The sequence below is a fragment of the Strongylocentrotus purpuratus genome, unplaced genomic scaffold (assembly GCF_000002235.5).
Source record: "Strongylocentrotus purpuratus isolate Spur 01 unplaced genomic scaffold, Spur_5.0 spur5_contig_835, whole genome shotgun sequence".
NCBI classification, from domain to species: Eukaryota; Metazoa; Echinodermata; class Echinoidea; order Camarodonta; family Strongylocentrotidae; genus Strongylocentrotus; species Strongylocentrotus purpuratus.
Window position 1 is genome coordinate 1,010,465 of NW_022145541.1, and position 20,107 is coordinate 1,030,571.

General features: G+C 36.3%; 1 protein-coding gene across 1 annotated transcript; it reads right to left on the minus strand.

Annotated features, from left to right (window-relative positions):
• Nucleotides 1-5,499: 5,499 nt before the first annotated feature.
• LOC105440084 lies at nt 5,500-14,826 on the minus strand. The gene is made up of 6 exons (XM_030985277.1): nt 14,297-14,826; nt 12,284-12,350; nt 11,000-11,152; nt 10,322-10,415; nt 8,261-8,382; nt 5,500-6,416 (listed from the first exon to the last, which is right to left on the minus strand). The coding sequence occupies exons 1-6, from the start codon at nt 14,366-14,368 to the stop codon at nt 5,620-5,622; spliced, it is 1,305 nt and encodes a 434-aa protein (XP_030841137.1). The 5' UTR covers nt 14,369-14,826; the 3' UTR covers nt 5,500-5,619.
• Between the last annotated feature and the right edge of the window lie 5,281 nt (nt 14,827-20,107).

Genomic DNA, 20,107 nt, shown 5'->3' on the forward strand with positions numbered 1-20,107 from the left:
TTGAGTCATGAGGTCTAGGTCAAAGTTAATGGGGCTCATTATGTATGCAAAATTAGCTTGTGATCGCATTATCATTAGAACCGATTGATAGATTACCATCAAACTCAAGACATGTACATGTATGTATCTGGCAGAGCCAGTGAACTGAGTAGATTTCGGGGTCATGAGGTCAAAGATCAAAGGGTCATACATGTTTATGAGAAATCGCTTGTAATCACAATATTCTGAGAACCTGTTAAAGGATTACAATCGAACTTGTTTTAGTTTGTAAAATTGCTCTATGACGAATATTTCATTTTCGACTGCGCGCAGTTGAAGTTCCATCTAGGTTTTCTTCATGATTTTTAAGAATAACATAATATTTTCGTTGAAAATGGACCCATCCCCCCCCCCCCCCATTTTAAAACCTTTTCACAGACTTGTTTTTTCTGTGACTTCATGAAATATGTATCCAGTGGAATCAGTTATATTTTGAACTAAATGAAATGGAGTTTTGTGGAATGTTTTAGAAATGATATTCCTAGATTATGTATAACAATTTGAAAGATTGACCCTTTCTAAAATATAAAAAGTAACCTTTTAAAAAAATACTTCTGACGTCTTAATCTTTCAAGATTGTGTTGTTGATCATGACTCTACATGTGAATGTGACTTTTTTGGTAGCTGTTGTAAATGTATAAAAGATGTAGACACAATTTCATCATTGTGGACTAAAAGATTATTTTACAGTAGGAGATAATTATTCTAGGAATGGAATTGTTGTATATATTGCTGTTAAATAAATTGAATGTTTTTCCTTCATTTTCAACAATGGATTTCAGATCACTGTCTGAATATTCAAACTAGTATTTATATTTTACCCATAATCATAAGAGGAAATTCCATTTTTCGATTTGCTGTCCTTAATATATTGTTAATAGACATTTGTGTCAATCCTATCTAACTCCATATAAATTAAATGGTGTGTATTAGAAAGGAACCTCACTAACTTTAATGAATGCAGAAACATTAGAAAAATTGGTCTTTATAAATTGACAATTCTAAAAATGTGTGAGTTTTCAGCTACTCTATGTTGGCCTTGTACTAAACGTTTAAATAAACATCACCCAGCAATGTTCTTTGTCAAAGCTGTTGCCGAAATTTGAAATTGTAAACATGTTCTCATGGGTCCCCCTGTGTTTGAAAAAAAAAATACACTATTATCAAAACTTTTTTTTTTAAATAAGATATTTTGGGGACATTTACGACAAAGAACAAATGCAGAGGCAATCGCATTTAGAATTGCTCATTTATAGGGGACTTAAAAGCTTTAGAATTACATTAATGTATCTTATTGTTTTAGATTTATTCCCCGTTTCTCACACTTTCTTTATCAACGTGATGTCAGATGGGCTTTACCTTTCATTATGCATCCTTGTTATGTTGGACAGAGTATGCATTAGTGTCCATCAGGAATGCTGTTCTTTCCAGAATGTTCTTATATCCCTATATTCGTATTTAATTTAATCTTTGTCGCTATGTAATTATGTATTTCATGTACCTTTCTACTCGTGCCATTGCTCATACTTGCTCATCTAACAGACTTGGAAATGTGAAAGTTGCTATAACGATCATGACTTTTTAAATGTACATGTATGTTATTCTGCACTTAAGAAATCGCTATACACAAAGATAATCATGCAATGCTGGTTGTTATATTTTAACTTTTGGTTATTATTAAGCAATAGACATCGGTTACTGGCAGTTGATTTTGTTTGCACTGTGCTATAAGTTCAAATTTTAAAAAAAAATGTTTAGCGTCCTATTTTTTGATAAATAGACAGGAGGAGGCCCTTTTTTTTCTTTCAAAATGGCCACTCAAAATGGCCGCTCGGTAAATTATACCTGACAGTCGGGCTATTTTTCAAAATGGGTGGGGGGGGGGGGGGGGGACGTGTTTAAAAAGGAAAAACGGCCAGCAGTTTTAACTCGAGAGGGAGCTTGTGAAACATAGTTGTACCACTGTTATATATGAAATGTACTCCGGATTCTTAGGCAGATAATATTGTTTATCGTGAGCGAGTCGTTATGTCATCCTCCTCAAAATTTAGTAAGATGTTTGAATCTTTCTCCGTACTAGATCATTTTTCTGTTTTCTGGATATGTTAAAACTTACAACAACACAAGAGCCATCCACACTTTTATGAGGTATCGCAATAGTTCATTTTGCTGTACAAATAAATGTTGAGATTTACTTCAAATTCAGTCTGACGTTGAAAGAGCTTTTGTGCAACCGTCGCATAAAAGGGCAATCCAACCTTAGTAATAAAAATGAGAGAGTTCCGAATGTTTAAACTGATATAAGCTCACTAAATCTGTGCAAATCAGCTTGGTCAGTGGATTTGGACAATGACATAGTCATAGACAATTCCCCCGTTTGTCGTTTACAAAAATATCAATAATTTCTTATTTTCTCGTAAGTTCCTTCGCCTTTGGGACACAACTCAAAACAGGGAGCACTTATTAAATAGTAAAAGGGTATCTGAGAAAGTAAAAGAGATACTTATTATTAGAACTGTCCAAGACATTTTAATGTATACTAACTTTATTATGTATTCAAAAATGAAAGTAAATGAAAAAGCAATCTGCAAACTAATCAAATGGCATTTTTCATACCTCAAAAGGGGCACTCATCAGAAATGAAAAGGTGCTCTTCTAAGAAGAGGAAATGCACTTATTAAGGGTAAAAGCGGCACCTGTCATATTTAGTTCACACAGAGGCAGACACACTGAAATACTACATACATTATGATTCAGCTTTTCTAAGAAATACTAACAAAACTAACCGTTAGCATTAATATTATTGTAGAGAAAATGCAGATTTATTGTGATAGGTCTGTCTGACTTTGAACAATGCATAACACATTGCCAACATGACAGAACTGGAATTGAACGCATATTTTGAAACCAATTTTCACTCCACAACATGTTTTAAATAAGAATGTATACTATGTTTATAAAAGCCTCTTACTCTTAAGTTCTCAACAACAAGTAGAGGGGTCAGTGAAACAAAAACGTAACTCCATTTTGGCCATTTTGAGAAAAAGTGGTTTAGGTGTCACTGAGCACTTGGGCCTTCAGGAGTTAAGTCTATGCTTCACTAGCCATTGACTCCAATCGGGGTGTTGGGTGGAGTTAAGTATTTGTGTTAAGTGGAAAGCCCACATTTATCTGAACGTTTTGATATCAAATACACATTTTTGCAAAATAAGGAGTTACGTCTTTGTGTCACTGAACCCTCGAAGTAAAGAAATGGAAGTTATCAGGTTGACATCATTCGTGAATGTATATAAATGCTCGAAACATGACTACCATCACGATCATGACTATGGTACAGACAATTTAGGAAGATTAATGAGATAAAAGCTGTCTCGCCCTTATTCGAAATGGTAGTCGTAACAACAATAAACAAAGAATTACACATTTAAAAGCCAGGTCCATGACGGGCGGTGCCATGAAGAATACAAGTGTGTAATCGGCAGAATGCACATAACAAAGACAAGATATACATTAATTAAATGGAACATGATCGTAAGCACAAGAAACACTTTAAGATGTTAAGGAGAAAGGAACATTAATTTTGAAAGCCATCAACGGTTACAAGCGAGCCGAATCTTTGCACTTTTGTTGATATAAACATTTCGTCAATTTAAGAATGTAAAATTAACTTGATCATGAGTAATTGCAATTGTGCTGTTTATTTTGTAAAATTGGAATTGCCATAGTACTTTCTACCTGCTCATTATTTTTTGAAGAAATGTTCTTCTTCTTAACACTAGTAAAAGAAAGGGAACGGTAGGGGTAATTGATTTTCATAAATTTCGGTTTTAAATCAGACATTTCATTAGGAATATTACCTTTGGTATATGGCCTCTATGAGACAACGACAGCAAAGTGTCCAATTAAATCGAACAGTTATAACATGAAATATTACATCAATTCTGCAGTGTTATTTCTTTATACTTTATAGCAATTCCCAGGGCCCTGTTTCATCAAACTTGTTATCAGTAACAAGTAACAATAGCTGTTATAAGCTACTGAAATCGATACATTTAATTGGCTAAGAGAATATTGGTCATAGAAATTTAGCACTAGTGTTATTGTTAACATGTTACATGAAGCAGGGCCCAGGTACCAACGTACACATGGATACTAGAGATGAAAGAATAGGGACTTTAAGATTTGCACGTCGACATATAGTGGACTGCTACGGGTGACATCCGTTTAGTGTCTTAAAAGGACGTCACACGTAGCAGTCCACTATGTCGACGTGCAAATCTAAAAGTCCCCAATATGTGGCAAAACACAGGACCTCTGGTATGAGAGTAGTCCCTTGAACAATGTACATGTACCACAGTGCTCCCATGCATGGAGGATCGCAACGTCTCTTGGTGGATTTTGGCTGATTGCAATTAACTTTGAGTTATACAATTACATCTAAGACAAACTTCGAGAACTCAAAGCCAGATTTGGAATAGATTAAAGGCATCTTTTAACAATGTTAAATCTGAGATACATGGCCCTACGTGTCAGCAGTGTCTGTGATATGTAATATTGAAGCCCTGAACAAAATTGCGCTTCAAAATGATCATGAAGTGCCTCAAAAAAGTAGAAATCTTTGAGGGACCGGTTTTACCACACTCATTTCCCCCAATAGACTGTAGTGTTATAAAAACCGTTAGGAAAACGAAAAATGAAATTTCGATTTCCAATCATAAATATCTTGATAGTCAGACAGGCGATCGGCTTATAAAAGTCATGGGATTGGGATTCCTGACTGGCCTTATAATGTGATTGCAGCATGAGCTAAATCCAGGATTCTGTTTGAGAACCTGAGGCAATGTAACCGAGTCACTTTAAGTAGTGGGACCCCAATGTTTGGAAGTCTTTTGTGGGCCAAAGACGGTCCTCGATCTTTAGCCTCTAGTTCATCTTTGGAAGATTCTACTCTCTTGATGCATGATAAGTAGAATCCACTTTTTGACGAGTCATAATTTTTGGGAACACTTCCTTCAGAATTAAATCCACTCCAAAAAAATAGTGGATTCCACTCCAGCTATTGGCTGAATTACTCTTTGAAAGTGGCTTTCCACGCCAGTGAAGTGATCCATAATAATAATAATATAACTCCCCAGAAAGTTGATCTCCTCTCCTAAAGAGTAAAGGAAGCTCGAACGAACCGTATAGGTCCTGGGGGTGATTCGCAAAGATCCTAAGTTGAACTTAACTCTAAGTTGGACTTAAATATTATGAAGAGCCTTTCGTAGCCTTAAAATTAAATATATTCAAAGGCACAAAATTAAGTATTTTAGACTTTTCATAAACTTCACATCTAGAACTTGAAATCTCCTTGAAAATACAAAGTATGAATGATTTGAATCAACATTTTATGCGTTTTTAAATAACTTTTTTTACTAAATATTTTCAAAGATGCTAACGGCTTTCCATAATTTTGAAGTCCAACTTAGAGATAAGTTCAACTTAGGATCTTTGTGAAACACCCCCCTGGAGGAACTATACCATCTCTAGGATGAGACGTCCACTAAAATCTATGAAATTATCAAATTATTATAAACTGCTTTAAGATCTAGCTACTGACTCGTAGGATGGGGTTGCTGTCGTCTCATCTCTAATGTTTGTAGGTCGAATATCAAAAGTTGGATCCAAAGCTGCGTCATAGGACGGAGGCGCAATTCTGTTGTCAGGAGGCGGTGACGGCGGTGGAGCTGTTGGCGTACTTTGCGGACGATTAGATGTGACGTCCCCATACGCTGGAGGCGGGTCTGTGTGTGGCTCTGCCGGCGCTGATGGCGTGGCTCGTGATTGATCCTCCGGTCCTGTTTCGGCTAGCGGAGGCCAATTTAACGCTTCTCGAATTTCAGGATCACTGGATGACACACTTTCCGTTCCTTCCTGTCGCCTTTTGCACAGCCCTGCACACTTTAGACATCGATAAAAGCAATTTAACGCTCCTCGAGGTTCAGGATCATACTCATAGGATGATATACTTTCCGCCCTTTCCGTTCCTTCCTGTTGCCTTTTGCACAAGCCTCCACACCTTAGACATCGATAAAAGCATACCTGGATTGCAAGTCCTATAACGCATAACCATTCATATATCCACCCGCACAAACGAGTCGGAATTTTGATTATGCAGCCACACAATCCAGCCAGCATATCGATAAAGCAGCTACAAAAACACTTTCCCACCGCGCCATTTCCTGCCGAGCAACTAGCGATGACCACGAGGGCCACGGTGACGCCAATCCACGTGAGCACAGTTTTGAGTGTGGTATTAGACTTTCCTGATGATCCCTCCACTTCTTCTTCATCGTCGCCGTTTGTAGGAGCAGGAGAGTCTCTTCCACCCGAAACATCTGTAATGTTAAGAAAAAACAGCAGGGCATGCTAATAAATGAAATTAAATAGACAAAACAGTTAAAATCAGTAACCATGTTACCAAACACAACCTAATCAATTGGGAACAGGTATGCTAAAAGCTATGTTTCGCAAAAGGAAGTAGGGGGTAAAATTTACCCAATATTGGGTAGAAACGTATTTACACCAGCTTGAGAAAATGGAGTAGTTCAAACCAACATTAGGTAAAAATGGACAATGCATGTGACCTTTCTACCAATGTTTTTTTGGAATAGTTACCAAACATTGGTGTGTTTGTAGCATGTTTTCTACGTTATCGAAAACAATTTTCCTAAAGGTCATAACCTTTCCATATCGTTTTGTGAAATTCAAGACGTTTTATTTACTACCCCACAACTTAAATACATGACAATATATTTGAATCAGAACTATATTTGTATATATAGCTAAATATGTTTGTATTATGATCGTTTTGAAAATGGATGGTAGGCAAGTCCTATAGGTGATCTGTCCTATAATGTTACTAAGCATTGTGAAGTTATGAACATAGATTGACATCAATTATAACCGATTACTTCATATTTGGTCTTTTTTAAGATCCATCGCAAGCGAACTGGATACAATGATTGGATATACAAATAGAATATTAGATGTGGTGTGTAACTTATGAGACAATTTGGCTTGAATTTGCCCAAATTTCTTCGACACTCCTTTGCAGTTCCGTATGCTATTCGATTTGAATTGTATCGCCTACGTCCAAAGTAATTCCTTTTTTATATACTACCTTGATTGTGTTTATGTTGTTGTTGTCGTCGTCATTTTTGTACTAGGAAAATTGTAAAACTGTAGATTACTTGGAGAGAAAACCTAAAAAAAACGTATTGGCTATCTGCACTTGTTTGCCAGGAGGGATTATACCACCCTGCATGGTCACCGACAGGTGGTTACATCATCAAATCAAGCCCACCATTAACATAAGAAAAAAATTGGACCTTTGGGGAATAATGGTCTCCAATTAGGCATTATTTGCTATATAGAGGGCGCAAATAGCTATCAGTAGTGCAGTGGGGCTTTAAAAACAAGTGTTTTTTTAAAGCACTTTCAGAGTATTTTGTTATTACATTTAATCTGTTTATTGTAAGCGCCTTGAGCACAATGGGTAGATATATGCCAAACATTGTAAATGTCTGCATCATCATTATTGTTATCAGGTGCAATCACCAAATGAAATAAGGATATCTTGATATTTTCGGACAGGTCGGAATGAGGTCATTCCAAGATATTAATAATAATAATAATAACAATAATAATGATAAATATTCATGAAGCGCACTTATCTAATAACTTACTCAAGGCGCTATACAAAACAAAATACACAAATCTCTCTCTGCAGAATGTTAACAACATTATATCATTTGTAACTCTGGGTAAATAAAACCGTTTTAACATGTTTCTGAAAGGTTTCTAGGCATTGAGGCCCGAATTCACAAAGCAAGGTTTGAGCTCAGACCAAGGTTTGAGCTCAAACCTCCATTTGTTTCGCCAAACCTCCCTTTGTTATTTACAAACCAGGTTTGTAAATAACAAAAGGAGGTTTGGCGAAACAAAAGGAGGTTTGAGGTCAAACCTTGGTCTGAGCTCAAACCTTGCTTTGTGAATTCGGGCCTGAATGTTTCGAATGTCACTAGCAGCTTGGTGCACTTGGTGCAGCATGCACAAATGCACGGTCCCCATAATGGGTGGTTCGGGTTCTGGGGACTTCTAGGATGGTAGAGGCAGAAGGATGGAGTGAGTAATGGGATTGCTTTATGGTGAGGAGATCTTGCAGATATTCAGAACAAACCTTTATTCTTCTTGCAGATAAAGTCGAGTCTAGAATCTAGACAGCTTGAGACGTTCCATCTTCCGTTTCTGTCCAGGTCAATCACTGGACAACTATGTGTGTTTAACGTCTCATATCTAAAGCTGTACAAATAGATAATAAAGAAATACAATTCGTCATTCTTCACTGTCGTTAACAGTGTATATTCGCCCATAGAATATGTAAAACATGATCAGAGTCTAAGAAAATAGAGAATAGGAGACCTAAAACCAATCCTATCTATATTAGACTAGGTATTTAAACAAAAAGATAGGGAAATGTGTATTCCGTAAACGGATAATTTCACCGCAATGTTTATATTACATGACATTGTTAGCTAACTAGTTTAATATATTTTTTTCTAATGGAGAGACCTGTGATTCTATAGAAAGGTATCCAAACTAATTAGCAATGGAATGTGATCATAAGAGGGAATTGTCATTTCAGTGATTTCACTTGAAAAATACTCTCAAGTCAATCCAATTCATATTTATTCAATTCATATTGATTTCATTTCCAACAAAAAGATAAACAAAGGTATTTCATATATTATTCATAAAGTATCAACAAAATGCAGGTACATAATTCATTTTTTCTTGGTAACTATACATATACATATACACTATACACATGATAAAATTATTACAAGAAAATTTTGTGGAAATGTACTGGAGTGGAAATAGGGATCACTTTGTTTGGAGTGGAATCCAAAATATTTAAATCCACTCTAAACAGAGTGATTCAATCACTACTATCGAGTGGACTCCACTATAATGTGGAGTGGATTCAACTCCAAAGAATCCCTGATACGCCTCCTACAAGTCGTTTTCCACTCCTCTGCATTCAACGATAAACTTGACTTCTGGTCAATATAGTAAATAGAATTTTACCAAAAACCACCCCGACGTACGTTATCACTAGCCCTTTCAATGGAACCCTCATGTCTCATTGACTTTTGAAAGTTCACCCACCGTAATTTGATCAAAATAGGTTGCAAGCTCGCCATTGCCTATATAACACATGTGAAACAAGTCGAACTTGGGACTCAGTTAGCCAAGCGATTGTAAGGTTTTAGGTCAAGCACACGAAGGATAAGAAGCATGAATTATAATAGATCAGTTCTGATCGGTCCATTATGTCCATTTCAACCAACCCCCACCGTAATTTTTCCATTGAAGATAAGCAAACATTTTGCCGAGGTAATCAAAAACATGAATATTCGATTATTTACAGAGGGGTGCAATTATGCACCACATCAAACTCCCCTACTTTAAGTCAAGTATTTCATTGTATTATGTAATTTGGTAGGTTCATTTTAATAACTGTTTAATTATCAGATATCAATGATAGTTTAAAGATATGGAAAAAGTTCTTGTATTTTATATTTAGCAAAGCAATCTCACATACAAATTCACTACCAAGTGTCGTCTAATCCGCCAATTGTCGTCTACTATATACGTCCAGCAAGCGAAAATGAGACAACCGGAGCAATATGAAAAACCAATTTACGGCAGGATAAACAATCCAGAAAAAATCATAGCAATCTTCTCTCAGAATACGTTTCCCATACCAGAGCTCAAGATTTGCTTTAAAGGTAATACAAAGTTTTGGGAAATTTTGAAAATTGGGTGGATGGTGATTCTTTACAATTTTGATATATTTGGATGCCCCTGTGGATGTATTATGAGTACTAGAAAATGTAGCCCCTAAAACACTTCTGCTTTCGAGAAAAATTTAATATAACAATTTCCCGGTGCTCCCGGTAAATTTTGATAAATTTCGAATAGCGCCTACGGCCCTACAACAATAGCTGCGACCATGAAAATCTCAGAATATGTACTTGTGATATATAATTTCAACACGGGAATAGCTAATCAGTCGATGTCAGTCAAGAACCATAGTTTCATAGCTTAATTAATATCTTGACCTTGAGAGGGAGCTATACAACATAAAGAGTTTATTATTTACAATTCAATAACTTAGTATTACCTTTAAGATAGTAATACATGAGAAGTAAACACTAAATTACACACATCGACTTACTTATTGTAAAAAAGCTGAGAACTTGACCCATCTAACCAGCGCCCTCTCGAGTCCATTCCTATCCATGCTAAACTTGTCAGGTTTCCGAAGGATTCTAATTGAGAAGATCCCAACAAATATATATTTGTATTGATTTATTTTATCTTTATTCGTTCGTTTTTATGATGCGTATACATTATAGTTGGTGTTTAATAAGTAAAGTTTAAAATCATTAAGAATAACTTGTAAAATGATGAATTCAAACTTTCACGATTTGAGTAATCGCAAACTTGAAGGATATTTCATATTGGTATGTAACCTGATTACGGCCTATGTATGTATGTTGAAAATTAATGACGTACACTCCGTCGTCTTTAAGAGGAGTCAAAGTGTAAAATAATTTAAATGATTATTCATATAACTATTACTCGTGTTACTGCAGCTGTTACTACTACTATACTACTACCAATACTACAACCACTAGTATTACTACTACTACTGCTCATCCTCCTCCCCCTCCTGCCCCTCCTCCTACTCTTCTTCCTCCTCCGCTTCTACTCCTCCTCACACTTCTCCGCATCCTGCCCTCTTCTCCTCCTTGTCCTTTTAATATTACATACATTTCCCCTCTTACGCCTAAATGTTACTTGTCGAAGCTCCCAGCAGCAGACCCCCCAAAAAAGTTGAACATCACCTTACCTACAAGAAAGTCATTCTCCTGTCTGTTCACTATGGAGGTCAAGAAACCGCCATCAAAGCCACATTGCGACCCTGCGAGTCGCCATGACAACGGCTCACTATGGAGTGTGTAGCAGTATTCCAGTCGGCCAATCGAACCACTAGGACAGGACGCTTTGAAATAAAGTAGAAAGGATGAAAGAAGGAGGGCAAAATAAAAATCTGATTGTAGAAACTCACTGATCTTCTGTGGTATAGTAAGAGATTGAACAGTCATAATTGAGGAATTAATGAAGCTGAATGAATTCATACCATATCATTATTGGATTCCCTAAAAATTACCAATCTTTGCGACATTCTAAACTTGAAGAAAAAAAAATGGAATAAAACTATATAAATTCACGACATTGATAAGCCATTACCAAAGAGCATCTGGGCAATTAATCATTTTTAATTTTAATCAAGCAGTAATATTGTAAGGCTAATATTAAAATATTGAATTTTGATAAGGTGTCTGTACTATGGTTACTATGGCTAAGCCTGCCGCTCATTATACAATCCTCCTGCGATCCAACTGTGATCCGACTTTACAGGAATGCCAATTATTATAGATCTCGAAATCTAAATCAACATTACCATCTTTTCTTAAGGTTCTAAATAATGATAAGAATACTAACGGCCGGAATTGTACTTCATTTAAGCATTCCAGTCAGAATGAAAGCCGTATCGCCTTTCAATCGTAGACAACCGCACTATTGGTATGATGTCACTACGATTCTCCGCCGATTTAGCTATTCCTCCTCCAAGGAAGCTTGAAATCCCTTGGAATTTATATTTGCTTAAAGATCATAATGATTAGTCAGATCCTTCGTTATTATGGGTGGTATTCTCGAAAGCGAACTAACTTTAGTCCATGGTTTAATCCACCGACTAAGTATGGAATGCAAAGTGTCCATATATGAATATGTTTTTGAATAGTTTAATTTAACAATAAATTAAAATAAAATATAATAACATAATTAATAAACAACAATATAACTATGATATCGTTATTTTACCATGATAATTTAGGGACATATTAATTTAATCAAAAATATATTCATATGGACACTTGGCATTTCATACTTAATCGCTGGATTAAACCATGGACTAAAGTTAGTCCGCTTTCGAGAAAACCACCCTTAGATTTTACATGGGCGAATATTCGTATCAAATGCTATTGCTAATTCTGCTAAATTTGTATCGTAGTAAGATCGTAGTCACATCGTAGTCGGATCGTAGTCAGTGCAATCGGGATTTACATACCTTGACAATGAAAGGCCGGAGCCAGTGTTATTATAATGCATGCAAGGAGGAAGGGTGTCCAAGGAACCTAAACATTATAAATAAAGGTAACAAAGATAGCGTATACATTATGATCGACGAGGAAGTGATAGTTTGCCATATTCTAAAATTAAAAAGGTGATTATTTGCTTTATATTCCACATCTAAAACATTTTAACTACAAAAAGAAAAGGACGTGTATGCATCTATATAAAAGACACCATACCCAAATTCACACCAAAAAGGTTAGTTTAACCCAACCCCTTGAGGGTACGGTGCGCGCATGTGTTTGTTTTAATTGCGCTCGTTGGTAATATAATGCGCGCTTAATTACGCCTGTTTTAGTGCGCTTTTGGATAATCTTCAGTGAAAGTGCGTTGCCCTTTGTAGATAGTACCTCTATCTTCAGTGAAAGTGCGTTGCACTGTGTAGATAGTAGTACTATCTACACAGTGTAACGAACTTTTTGCTTCTCCCATCAATAATGGGCGATCTATCTTTCATCACGTGATTTACTTTTGACCAATCGTAGAGCAAGATTCTTAGTATGTGGAATATAATGCATGAAATGAAGTATAATTGAAATTGTAATATTCCGTTTTCAGACAGTCAACAACAAAAATGTGAGTCCATGTAATTATATTCATTCAAACCTGCTTTATTGACCACCTGTCTACAAAGACCACATTCTTTGTTTCCCTAGCTTGAAAATGGTTTTTCATTGAATCATGTACTGGGAACCTGTACAAAGACCACCTGACTATAAAGACTATGTCTTGTGTCCCTTGGGTGGTCTTTATAGACATTTTTCACTGTACAACTTTATTCTTCATTAGATTTTTGACAGGTCTAAATATTATTGTCGTAAAGCATTAGCGTCACGCAAGCCTATTGTGATTGCGTTACTGTGTACAGTTTGTTCTTGCCCTGGGGTTGTTGCTAGACATCTCGTAAATGTTTCACATTCAATTGTTTCACGTTCAATTTTACATGCCCCTCGATCTCCATAGTGATAATAATGATATGAATGATGATAAAATGATGATGATGATGGTAATGATGACGATGATGATGATGGTGATGTATACTACTACTATGCTACTACTACTACTACTACTACTACTACTTACTACTACTACTACTACTACTACTACTACTACTATATACTTCTACTACTACTACTACTACTACTACTACCACCACCACTACTACTACTACTATACCACCACCACCACTACTACTACTACTACTACTACTATACTACCACCACTAGTAGTACTACTACTACTACTACTACTACTATACCACCACCACCACCACCACCACCACCACCACTACTACTACTACTACTACTACTATACTACCACAACTAGTAGTAGTAGTAGTAGTAGTACTACTACTACTATACGACCACCACCACTACTGCTACTACTACTACTACTACTACTACTATACTACTACTACTTCTACTACTACTACTACTACTACTACTTTACCACCACCACCACTACTGCTACTACTACTATACCACCACCATTACTTCTACTACAACTACTACTACTATACCACCACCATTACTACTACTACTACCACTACTACTACTACTACTACTACTACTATATACTTCTACTACTACTACTACTACTACCACTACTACTATACCACCATCACCACCACTACTGCTACTACTACAACTACTACTACTATACCACCACCATTACTACTACTACTACTACTACTACTACTATTAATAATAATACTATGGTGTAGTTAATTAAGTATATTATCTTCATGCATGCCCTGCAATCATTCCTAGCAATGCATTGCCTGGTAACCATGGTAACCATTTAATACACTTAGGTCGATGATTTGAGAGAAACATTACCTCAGGTCGTGCTATAAATATACCTGCAATCATTCAGACCATTGATAGACTTACAATGAAAATACATAATTATCGTACATAATATCCACACCGAGCACTCACGCCTATACCTGAATGACGATTCCAACAATAGATCGTTTTCCCTCCATATTTCCATCCATGTCGCAAGCACAAGCTATCATAGACAGGCGAAAAGGCAAAGCGGCTGAGAGAAATTTCAGCTACCCAAATCAGCAAATAATTATTTTAATGACAGTCCATTTTTTCAATGACGTTCCTAGCTGAAAGTGCTGGAGACTATAGGCCTATATAAGCCTCATAGTTTGGCATATGGCTGCTGTCATGTAAAATAAAGGTGGATTTGTAAGTATCCACACGCGGGCGAGTACAAGCGTCGCTATCAATATGGATACGCTGTTGCGATCATGAGCAAAACGGGATCAAATTATATCCCTTTTGAATCTAATCTCATTGTTTTATTCCGATTAATGGCTGCAAAATCCAACGATGCGCCACTCTTTATCCGCAACGCGCTTAACACGTATTCTAACACAATAAGCATGTACAGTCTTTTTCAGCGCTTGGTATTTGCACAATACCTACCAGTTTTGTGCTTCCTATTTAAGTCGCTCTTGAGTCATACTCATATATATATATCATAGGGGAAAAAAATCCCTGTACTTGCATATTTGCCCTGTATTAATATTTACAAAGTCCTATTTTTGGCAACACGTCATAACCACGCAGTACCTTGAAAGAGTTTATAAAAATCGAGCATTTTTCCCCTCTCAATTTAATACATGTAATTACATGTAGCATATCGCACTGTGATTTAGTTTCATGCATGAATGCATTGGCCTACCATTTATTTTCCAAGACTATATCTGTGGTGTCTATAACTTACAAGCGGTGCTTAATTTGACCTTTGACCCCTCCATATTTTCAATTTTTCTTTCATTCAATCTTTTCTTTTCAAATCAACACTCCGTGCAATTTAGTAGATATGAGATACGTATCTTCTTTTCTTATATTTGACAATAGAATTCATGTTTGTTCTTTGTACCTTTTATTTTATGTAAACATTGTAAAATTCATTCATGTGTATTATGAAACATAAACATAAACTGAAACTGTAAAGTAAAACTGAAACATGTAAATAGACATTGCTAAAAATGTGTTGTATGATGTATTGCCTAAAAAACTGCCCAAATTTTTCCACTAAACAACGGAATTTGATGTAACAGTAATATGAGTCTTTACTTAAGTCGAGGAATACATATCATTAATCATCTCCACAACAAATTTGACTCTCAGAAAAATAGCAACGATCCTACCGTAATCTGTCTATATATCAAAATGATGCAGAGAAAGTGGTAGGGAGGAGGGAGTGCGTGGAGAAAATTTTTTTTAATAAGGGGGGGGGGGTTGTCGGAGAGATTAGCGAGGAAATTTAATAGTCGAATAGTTCAAACGAACAGAAGCAAATAACTTCGCATTAATCAAATATTCGCCGACATAAGTTTGTCTTTTTTTGCGGCAGGTATATACTGGCGTCTAATTACTATGTAAAAGGCGGCTAGGCCATGATTAATAAAGACCCCTTCTTTGTTTATTCAGATATCATCTCCTTGAAATCAAGGATTAATCTGATGTAGCTGGGGAGTGTTTCACAAACACTAAGATTGACTTTAGGTCGAGCTTAACTATGGCAGGCTGTTCATGCCACGAGTTCATTTAACCATTCCTGGCATTGGTTTCTCACGGGACGTGCAAATCGTGGTCACAAATCTACAGAATTTACCTTGTTGGATAGTTCATTACTGAAGGAAAAAATATTATCTAAAGATCGTAAATGAGAGACCAATAGTGAGAGCATGAGTGGCAAGAACGCAACGACTCAGCCAGCCGAATCCAGCTGAATGCGCTGAATAAGCGGGGGGGGGGGGGGGCCTTGAAATGTCCAAATTTGGCCGACCGATATTTAGTTATTTAAAAAAAAAATTATTAAAAAAAAAAAAATTAGGGGGGGGGGTTTCATCAAAAATCACACACATAAACAAAAATGAGCGCGGGGGTTCAACCCCCAAAACACCCCGCTGCGTAAGCGCCTAGCGATTGATATCAACTCTTTGTAATACAGGGCCCAGGAGTAAATAAATTTATAAGCAGATTTGATTGATAAACGTTTGTTTAAAAAAAATAAGTTCACACGCAAATATACACACACAAATACCACTTATGAATCAGTTTTTCTAAGAAATACCAACAAAAATAAGCGTTAGCATTAATCTTTTCTTAGAGAAAATGGAGATTTATTGTAATAGGTCTGTCTGATTTTGAAGAATGCATAACACATTGCCAACGTGACAGAACTGGAATCGAACGCATATTTTGAAACCAATTTTCACTCCTCAAAAATTTCTAATAAGAATGTATACTATGATTATAAAAACCTCTTACTCTCAAAGGGCAAGTCCGCTCCAAAAATAACTTACTTTCAATAGAAACCTTTTTTGATTGGTTTGTCTTCATTTTCTGCTTCTATTGTGAGTAAGTTATTTTTGGAGTGGACTTGCCCTTTAAGATCGCCTCTTACACAAAGATCACAAAGATCGTTTGAATGAACACTATTTCATTTTAAGTTTTACCTTAAGATTATTTTTTTGAGGCCGCCATCCTAGTCAAGCATCGCTTATGATTGCGGTCTCCTTCACCTTTTCAACAGATAGCTTGGATAATACTTTAAATTTATAATAATATGTTATAGAAATATTAAGCCTCGTTATTATTTGTACATATGTAAAAAATGAAAAAAAAAGACAAAAGTTATTATAGTTTTTATATTTTGTATTATACCTTACGTTTACATGTTCTTTGATATTAAGTTATTATATTTGTTAAAAAAATGCAGAAATCAAATGAAATCAAAGTAATCAACACCAGGATTCAAGATTAAAGATTCAAATAAGGTTTTATTCACGACTTGTCAAAAAGTCCAGAGACTAAAAATGCATGTTTACATCAACCATACAATCATATAAAAAAAAGCATTCAAAAATATATATTTATATATATAAAGAAAACATAGCAAATGGGAAAGAAAAAAAAAATATATATATATATCAATGAAAAAATGTTTACATCAAAACATCAAAGCGGTATAAAAAAAACCGAAACAAAACAAAGTAAAGAAATAGAAATTATCAGGTTCAAATCATTTGTGTACGTGTATAAAATGACTATCATCATGATCATGACTATGGTATAGACAATTTATTAGAAATATTAGTCGTAACAGCAGTACAAAAAATAATTAAACATTCGAAACCGAGGTCCATGACACAGTGCCATGTAGAATTCAGGTTCTAGGACACCTACCCCCTGGACATCCACCCCCAGTCAACAACTCCCCCCCCCCCCCCCCCCCCCACAACTACCCTCTAGGACAAGTCTCCCCCGCACAACTACCCCAGGTGGATTACCCCTTAGGATAGTTGCCCGGGGGGAGTTGTCCTAGGGGTAGTTGTCCTAGGAGGTAATTGACTGGGGGTGGCTATCCGGGGGCGTCTTTTTTCCTAACCTAGCCATCCTAGCGCTCCATATTAATATTAGAATATAGGAAGATTTGCGTTGGCCAGATTTCTGACTAACTAGTATGTTGCAATGATTATGGACAAGTTACGACCTGTGTAGTCTTTTGTTTACGGTACAAGCCTCCAGATTTTCTCGGAATGTCATTTATTTAAAAACATAGCTGTTGCATTTGTAATTTTGGTATGAAATTTCATTATTTTATAAATTATCGCATCAGCTTCTGTGTGAGAGCGTATCATGAATATTTATGATTAGCGCATGACGTATAGATTCCTATTGAGCCAATCGAATGCAGCGGTAGGATGGCTAGGTTAGGAAAAAAATGCATCCGGGGGGTGGGGGATGTCCGGATACGAGAATACAAGAGTGCAATTGGCAGGATGCACATAACAAATACAAGATATAAATTACATGGAACATAATCGTTAAGCACAAGAAACACTTCAATAAGGAGAAGGCAAAATCTGAAAGCCCTGAACGGTTACAAGCAAGCCGAATCTTTGCACATTTTGTGATAGAAACTATTCGTCCATTTAAGAACGTAAAATTAACTTGATCATGAATAATTGCAATGGTGGTGTTTATTTTTTTATAATTAGAATTGCCATAGTACTTTATATTAAACTGCTCATTACATTTTAGAATGTTTCCTCTTCTTAACACTAGTAACAGAAAGGGGACGGTGGGGGTATGTTCACGTCTTCTACTAAGAATATAAAGTAATTGAATAGCATTTTTCGTATAGTAAGGTATGATAAGTATGAGAAATTTATTTCATTCTCACAGACATGGTTTTAAATCAGACATTTCATTACGAATATTACGTTTGGTATATGGCCTATACAAGACAACGACAGCAAGATGTCCAATTAAACCGAGCAGTTATAACATGAAATATGATATCAATTCTGCAGTGTTATTTCTTTATACTTTACAGCAATTCCCAGGGCCCTGTTTCATCAAACGTGTTATCAATAACAAGTAACAATAGCTGTTATAAGCTACTGAAATCGATACATTTGATTGGCTAAGAGAATATTGGTCATAGAAATTTAGCACTTGTGTTATTGATAATATAGTAATATTTACTGCTTTGAGAGACATAGTTGTTTTTATTAGCTCAAGGGGAGGTTACAATCGAGCTAATGCCCGGGGCTTCCCGACGGCAATAGCTCGATTGTAGCCTCCCCGAGAGCGTATAAAAACAACTATTTCTCGAAAATTAAAGCCGTCATTGTTACTGTTATATACTGAAAAAAGAGTCAACTGATGAAACCACCTTGACGTTTCTCTAGTTTGTTGAATAAAATATATAATGGGGTCTTTGACAGCAGACTGTGCAGTGTAAGGGCACAAGGTATACATGCAAATACGTGTGTGGGACTATAAACGGGCTGGATTTTTTTGTGTTACTGAAATGTGCTCAGAATTCAAGTAATTCATCTATTAAATTACTATAACAAGTCAAAGGTAAGGACAAGAATCAGTGTTTATAAGTATAACAGAAATTTTGCATGAAACACCATCAGGAAAGCTATCTAAATTTGTCAGAAATTAGCGACAAACACACCAAATTCAGCGCTGCAATGACGCACACAAAACGGCGTAGAATTCAACTTTTCATCCACCAAATGAATTCAAACACTTGCATTATACAATTTTCAATACCTCTATCACCGTTATCGCAACCAATAAAATCACAATCTAGATCTATAAGACTAATTTACGTACCTTTTGGTGTTCTTGCTGTCTAGCGACCAATTCGCACACACACAATGTATGGTATACGCGCTCGCTCAAACCAATGGGTGTTGCAGCAAGACTGAACTACTTTCCCGGTAACTGGAATTTTGCAGGGATTTTACCCTAGAACTATTACATGGGTTTGGAATTTTTCGTTTATTTACGGCAATGGCTAAAACCATGACTGCAATTTCGACCAATCAGATGGCTGGATTTCTTAAGTGAGGTCTATAACAGGTTATATGAAACGGGGCACAGGTACACCTAGCCTTTTGACGAGGCCTCGTTGACTCTGGCTAAGCGGCTGAGATGAGTCTAGATACCCGGATTGAACGCGCGACCGAATGACACAGGTCTGGACAATTCGCACTGGCGTTCATTCAGGTTTTCGCGATTAGTCTCTTTTTAGTCGCTCGGCGTCTACCAGGCATGTGGCCTTGTTTAAAGGCTAAGGTACACCTGGGTACTAGAGAGGAATTAATGTGTCAAAACACAGGACCTCTGGTATGAGAGGTTAAACCCCCCCCCCTTGAGTTTTTTTTATATGTATATTTTGTGTAAGTTTTTTTTAGGAAACCTCCCCT

Bases quoted from the DNA above. Each gene is read 5' to 3' on its own strand.
- LOC105440084 (XM_030985277.1), bottom strand. From the start codon at position 14,368: ATGATAGCTTGTGCTTGCGACATGGATGGAAATATGGAGGGAAAACGA. The intron at 11,153-12,283 runs GTATGTAAATCC...TTTATTTCAAAG, and splicing joins TCCGGCCTTTCATTGTCAAG to CGTCCTGTCCTAGTGGTTCG. The intron at 6,417-8,260 runs GTTTGTTCTGAA...TTAACATTACAG, and splicing joins TATCTGCAAGAAGAATAAAG to ATGTTTCGGGTGGAAGAGAC.